The following is a 7,334-nucleotide window of genomic DNA, read 5'->3' as shown; positions in this document are numbered from 1 at the left end:
AATCTTCTCTTACTTCTCAATATACAAGCTGACCAACACTGCATTACCTACTTTCAAGGAAATCATCGACTTCCTTACGGACAGTGAGCGACCTGACATCAGCTTGCCGTTCGGCTAATTCCTCCTTCACATAGCCCTGAGCCATGGGATGGCGGCGTCAGCGGGACGCGAGGATTTACAAGCCCGCTCATTTATAAAATGGCGTGTAGCCGGTATATGAATGCACTGTATTTTTCAGAGCAAACTTTACAAGTGGTAGCATAGCGCACCAGCTCTTCGGCATCTCAGCGCAGATGTTGAGAAGAACATCCTGAACAATGCGATTCATGCGCTCAATTTGTACATCGGTCTGCGGATGGTCTGCTGTTGACATCGTCAACTTGGTGCCCAGAACCCTGAAGAATGTCGGCCACAACATCCCAGTTAATCGTGGATATCTATAGAGACATTTGACTCCAGGAGTCCATGTTGTCAATGATACTTAGGCGTTAGAGAGGCAAACGATAGGGCAGCTACACTGTTTATAGCTTTGAACAGAAACGTGCACGGATTTAATGTGGTTTTTGTATATACACGAATTCTATTTCGGCCGATTCAATCCGTCGCACAGATTTGAGATCTGTGCAGGCCTACTCTGGATTTGCGTAAACGTAATTTGCTGATACTTCCCGCAAGTTACATGTTCAGGAACATCCCGGTATAAACACAATAAACTTCATTCTAAATAAATGTCACACTCAAAAATTAGATCAGTAAAGTAATGAATTACTTGAGAGGCTCTCTGCCCGCTCCTGGGTCGAGCGTACGAACCACTCGTGTGCGCTGATAATGTGGACTCTATGAATCAAAATCTCCACGCTGTATGATGCACGGCAATTTCGATTTGGTCACTGTCTACTTTAGATTCGATCGCCGTATTGACGACAAGTGCTACTAGACGCAGCCGAGCCGCCGTGAAGTAAACTCTACTCTTTCCAATTTGCGTCATTTGCCGCACAAACAGTGGCTTCGCTACGTACCACCCTAAGAGCTAATCATGTAACAAATAGTTTTTAAATGCAATGATTTCATGTGTACTATATTAAGAACCTGAATATTTTTGTTCGACTTTCTCTCTTTTGCAGAAGTTTAATGGTGTTTGTACACATTACAGTATTACCATCGCTTTAAATAGTGCTCAGTACGAACGGAACTTCGTACCGCTGTACATAAATACCCTGACTCACGCTTTGATTATGATAACAAGTAAGATTTTTAAATGTCTAAAATTCTTTTTTTCTACATTTACGAAAATTCGCGCCCTACGTAGATATTACTAGGATATCACGGAGCCAACCTCTTAATTTGGGCAAAAGGTACGAGGAATGTACATGAATCGTTGGCAAGCGACACGCAACAGCCATAAATGCACTCAGTAGCAGTAGTCAAGCATTTCATTTTCCAAACGATGAAACTAAGAATGCTTGAGGAATAGTGGTGCGACGCAGGCGGTCTCCCACCGTAAAAGTGAGCACACGAGTTCAAACAGCCAGAACGAAGACTGAATCTGTTGTTGGTCGGCGATGGACCCCCCAGTAACAATTTCGCAGCCTGTAGGTTTGCCCTCATCGTCATACAGACGATTGAAATGCGTCCTACAATATTGCAATACAACCTTGTCAATAATCAAACTATGCAAATAATACAGATCAAAAGCAATCTGACCAGTGAAATATCTCGTAAAAGTACTCATGAGAATCTTGGACACATTGAATTTCAGGTGCAGGAATCGTACGCATACAAAGTGTATAGCCCGTCGGCGTCTGCAAACGGAAAATAAGTTGAATCGTCGCAAATGTAACATCAACAGCCCGGATGCGATGATCTCGTCGAACGATACGCAAATCGTCATTAAGCTGTTGCAATACTTCATATCGAGCGTTGACAGAACTATCAAATGACATGTTTTTAAATTTAGACCCATCGAGAAATATATCCCATGTTCTTGTCAATAAATCCTCTGGCGTATGCATCCAGAACTTCTTCGTAAAACCATATTGTAATGCTCCAGTCTTTGAGTCGTACTTCCTCTTATCTGTCCACCCCATAAAATTTGCACCAGTCGTTTGAAAATGCTCGGCGTCGTTAAAGCGCTGGATCTCGTCGTATGACTTCCGTACTAAGGAATAACACTCAGCGACAGTCAAAGCCTTAAATGTCGCACTGAACGATGAGCTTAAAGGTACACCACAATTCCACACATGCTTTTTCTCGTCAATCTTTTCATCTGTAAAGCCTTGAACTGTCTTTTGAAACTCTTGGTGTTGCTGAAGTAAAGTCTGTAGTTTTACCTGATCCTCTTCTAGCGCATGTGCGACCAAGGAAAGTTCCGAAAACTTTTCCTCAAGTCGGTCTATCGTGACGCTATTACCACATTGTTTCTCTCCATTCTCAACCCGAAACGATCCACGTTGCTTACCATCAAGTTCAGCGTATCGAGTCTCAAGCTGTTTGACCTCATCTCTCATCCTTTTAAGCACATTTTGTCGCCTTTGTCGCGACTTTTTTTCAATGGCAGAGCGTCTTGCGCGTTTCGCATCAATCTCATTAATGTCCGTCTGCTTTCCACATGGACTAATGGTGTGAATGACACTCTTGTGTACTTGCGGTGTTTCAGGTAAAAAAGTCGAGTTTTTCTTCTTCACCATATCGTCATCATCGCTACTAGACCACACGTCTTGTGGTGATTCGAGTTTAATATGAGGAGAAGTGTCACTTTTCTCAAGCTCAGACATTTCCGCAAACGCTTCTGTAAACGCACGCTCCATAGTGGGGGACAGCGGCGGCAATGCCGTTAACTCAAGTGTCGACATGGTTCAAATTATGATCGAAATGAAAAGTAATATATACCGTCGAAAAGTGGCCGGAATTTATTTTTAGTCTTTTTTTTCTAATTGTACATGTGTTTTCGCACATAAAAGTGTAAAGGCGCCACTATGAATACTGCATTGATTACATCCTTGTCCATATTAGCATTTATGATTTGCACATCGGATAGTAATTACGAGTAGCTATTTTTTACTAATATTATCAGTTTAATATGGTCAGACCTAATGTGACGACGTAATCGCATATTCAGTCATATTTATTACGTCATATAAATTATGGTAAAAAAATCATATTGTTAAGTACATCAAGCTCTATATGTTAATAGTAAACACTCATTTGTTTGAAACGTTAGAAGTGAATTTTACTACGTATACTTTTGGCTGAGTTGGACGAAATGTGATCAAAATCTGCGTGTCAACTGCACGAAACTTTTGTAGTTTGCTGACTTCAACCAGTTGTTCGCTTGAAGATGCATCGCTTACAGAAGTTACTTACAATGGCTTTGTGGGTCTTGTTGAGATAGTCTACATCAGCACCTTTTCAACTGTACAATGTGAATGTAGCAAAACATTCTAGTCTTGCTCACATAAATGGGCACTTATCTTGAAAAGCGAAAATAAACAATGTAATGAACCCATTTATAATTAAAAGCAGAAATGAACGAAGAATATACTTTTTTATAATATTTCTTGCACTTCCTTCTACTGCCCATAGCCTTCGGAATTATTCTGTTTAAATTTACGATTTCTTCTGGTACTTGACAGTTGTGATGCGTTTGAGATCGTCCACAGCAAAAAAACACATTGCGTAGAGAAATTGACAGGAAAGATTTTGGATTTGAGATCGTGTTCAAATCGTATGGCTTTGAAGAATACTTTTGCGAAGATTGCGACCAATTTTGGGATTTATGGTATCAAAGAAATTTATCCTAGACCAGATACGAGATAGCGAAGTGTTAAAGAACCCGCTCGTATCTGATTATCTTTTCGTTCGTTTTATCGATCGTTTCGTTGCAGGATTAGCAATGCTTTTTTATGAGGTTGTAGAGTTTGACTGCTTTAAAATATAGTTGGAAGCATTATCACTCGAAATTCACCTATCCAAGAAGAAAGTTTACCAAAACTTCCCTTTTGACAGGCGATTCAACGACTTGGATAACGATACCTTTTAAAACAACATCGATCACAATTGTTTTGGTAGAGCCAGCAGAGATAGCTGCACCCTTACTGTGGTTCGATGATTGACAAATCCCAACAACATTCTCGAAAAATATCGTTTGGAAAGACAGAAAGGATGATAACACAAGGCAGTATGCATAAAGATAAATGTTAGAGGCCTCACAGGTGATCGAGTTTGCGATTTATATATATATATAAAAGCGTCGCCGAGATTGCCTTCTCTACGCTCAAAATATCGTCGTGCAAGAGCAGATTCTTTTTTATGTACTACTAAGGCGTGGTATTGAGAAGTTTGAAGTTTGTTGCTTTCCGTGTGAGCTAATACTTTACGTAAAAGTTAGAATTTATCCCTGATGCGCAAGACAATATGTTCCTAGGACGACCTTTACGCTGCTCGTTCCTGCAGATATTACTCGCGTCTTCGCAAGAAGCTAAAGAAAGTGCGGCTTACACATCCAATGTATCTCCTACTATAATCGGGACATTGTCGACTTTCATCTCACGAACTATGTCCATTGATCAAGCTTGACCGTACCAGCTGTTAATTTTGATGGTGAATTTAAAATTACTGAGAGCTCGCCAAGAGGTCGAATATTATGTTCAATTTCTAGAATATTTTTATAAAGTGCTCGTTACTTTGTCACAAATCATCACGATCTTCAAACAGCCGGGTCGATTGACTTCCGTGCATTCTGTGAAGCGGGACAACAGGGCCCTTTTTTCCATCTGTGAGAGCTTAAACGTAATGAAGCGAGCTCTGTCATATAAATGTGCTCATCTTCAGGGAAACTTCTAGCGGCTCCTTCAAATGTTTGAATGGGCCGTGCAATTCAAATCAAAATAGGCTCGCTTTTGTGCCACCTGACGACTTTAAGTCAGGAGATGATAGCTCGTATAGAGTGACAGATGTTGTGGAAATCCTCATCTCTTTTCAAATGCTTCTAACTGAAACTTCACAAAGCACACTTTAACAAACATCAGAGGCATCTCAATGACACGCTCCCAAATGCAGCCTGCGTGTTCCAAACTTCCGATGAAAAATGCATCTACGCAGAAGGTGTGGTGTACCCAAAGACACCCGAAAAGGTTCACTCACTACATCAATTTGCTAAGAGGCTCATGTCAAGTCATGAGCCAAAATATTCGGTAAGCCAAACGAAATTATGTAAGGACTACATTATGAGGAGATTAGTGATTGGTGGAGAAGTGAAAGCACATCATAGTAAGCCGCAATCTGGAGGACATAGTGTGTCAATGCGAGAAAGCCTACCAATTTGTATGATTTCGTTGGGCAATGAAGTTTGTAACAGAGTACATACTTTACTTATTAATGTGTACGTACTATTGTACCTTTGTTCAAAAGAAAAGTTCAAAAGGACCATAGTGAAATTGTTTGTGATGACGCCACTCAATGCATGTACGGGAAAAGCAATGAGGTCACGAGGATTACGATAATGCGTGCGGTGAAAGTCATGGTTATAGGTAGGCTTAAGGACGTGGTGGCAGCCGTATCTTGGTCAACATAAATCAAATTACATTCAGTGGGCTTAAAGGTATCACTTATTAGTATTATTATCGACTTTACCAACGCATCAAAAGATTAAAAGCCGCAACAAGACCACTACTCAGAACGCGCCGCCTTCAAACGACAATGACGTCCAAGCAAACCAAAGTCCTTCCAGGTGTGGGGTCTATTCCACTGAATGTATAATATGCGCATGACGATGTCACGCAAGAGGCTTGTTGGCGCATTTTCAGGTCGTCAAAAGGAAAGAGGAGATGACAAGAGTATTTAAGGACGCCAAACCACCGGTAAACATCGACCAAGGCATCAAGTGCATCTCTCGACCAAGATACGGTCTGCTTGGAGGCTTTGAACACTCTGCGGAAGTTCTACAATTACAGTTTGCTTTACAATTGTGTCGAGATGAAACGCCGTCTCCATGACTTCAATATGGAAGTGGTACGGCAATTTCTAAGTATTAAGACGCCTCTGCCGAGCTGGTTGTCGGTATCAACGCACTTAAGGAGCCGGTTGACGATTCACGGCAGCTAGAGATACTGCTGAGCAGTCTACCGACGGAGTACTAGCTGACTACTTCCATTATAGAGAATGCCAAGGACATTACGCTCATCGAGATCAAGGAAAACTTGTTAAAGGAGCAAAGATAGCGTTTCCTATTCACGCTAATGGTTGACACTATAGGAGCAACCATGGCAAATTAGAAAAAGGAAACGTCTCATGAAAGAACGGCTATTAATCAAAAAGCAAGTGCTTTAAGTGTAATCAAGTTCGTCACATGAAGGACTTTCTGGGTGGAAGAGATGGTGATGAGAGTGATGCGGTATTTTCTACCGAAGAAAGGTACAACGACATCGCACATGGCTCCGTAAAGAGAAGACATGGTCCGCTATGATGTGATAACCACTGAAATGGATGCGACTGTTCTAATCGGCAAGAAATTGCGAGTCTCTGGTAAAGGAATGGTAAAAGCTGACTGGTCTTAATAGCACGCGCATCAATATGTTGGATGTACTTTACATTTTAAGACTCGCTAGACGATTGTTGTCGTTTGGAAGCTTGGAGGGCGCGGCCTACCTCTTAAGTATCAGCATTCTTTATATGTCATATGGGACATAAGCAGTGCTTTGGCACTGGACAAAAATGCCCGACAAGGCTAGTGTCTTTGACTGTGAGCAAGAAGAAGCACTGTATGTGGAGTATATCAGATGGTGGACAACCAGTGCAGCGGGGCTACCATAGCTTAGCGCTTGAGGAAGCGTAATTCTGGTCACCGACTTTTCGTTCTTTACAAAAACCAATACGAGTGTAGAGGATCGCAATCCGCTACCTTCAAGAGTAGTTAGTACCTTAACCAAGGCTAATAAACTCTTTGGTATAAATCTAAAACTGCTTTTTAATTATTTTATCTGCGGCTAAACCGCCGAATTTAAATGTCTAGATATTACTAAATATATATAGTAAAATCTAAATACATACATAACTACTGGCTACCTAGCCACATACCGTATTTTTATTTGGGTGCAGTCGCACCATGCACATCTCGTGTGACCCCCCCTGTTAACAGGGTACGTGTAGCCCCGTTACACCCTCCCCCATTATTAAAATTGAGAACATTTACAATTCAAATCGATTATTGCCTCAACGAGGCTGGCGTGTCCGCTAGACACTGCAACTTAATTCGTTGGAATAGAACGACTTCCGTGCACAATGAGCCCTGTGTCAACGACACTGAAGTAACCAAGTTTCGCTGGTTCTGACCGCGA

At 41.4% G+C, this 7,334-nt stretch overlaps 1 protein-coding gene across 1 annotated transcript; it reads right to left on the bottom strand.

Moving 5' to 3' along the window:
- Positions 1-1,453: 1,453 nt before the first annotated feature.
- PHALS_04715 (uncharacterized protein) lies at positions 1,454-2,852 on the bottom strand (the record flags this gene model as incomplete). Its single annotated transcript, XM_024722584.1, has 2 exons — positions 1,454-1,634; positions 1,705-2,852. 2 exons carry the CDS (start codon positions 2,850-2,852, stop codon positions 1,454-1,456), a joined length of 1,329 nt encoding a protein of 442 aa, XP_024573645.1.
- Positions 2,853-7,334: the final 4,482 nt, after the last annotated feature.

This window comes from Plasmopara halstedii (assembly GCF_900000015.1).
Source record: "Plasmopara halstedii genome assembly, contig: Scaffold_262, whole genome shotgun sequence".
NCBI lineage: Eukaryota > Oomycota > Peronosporomycetes > Peronosporales > Peronosporaceae > Plasmopara > Plasmopara halstedii.
This window is presented reverse-complemented; position numbering and strand designations above follow the sequence as displayed.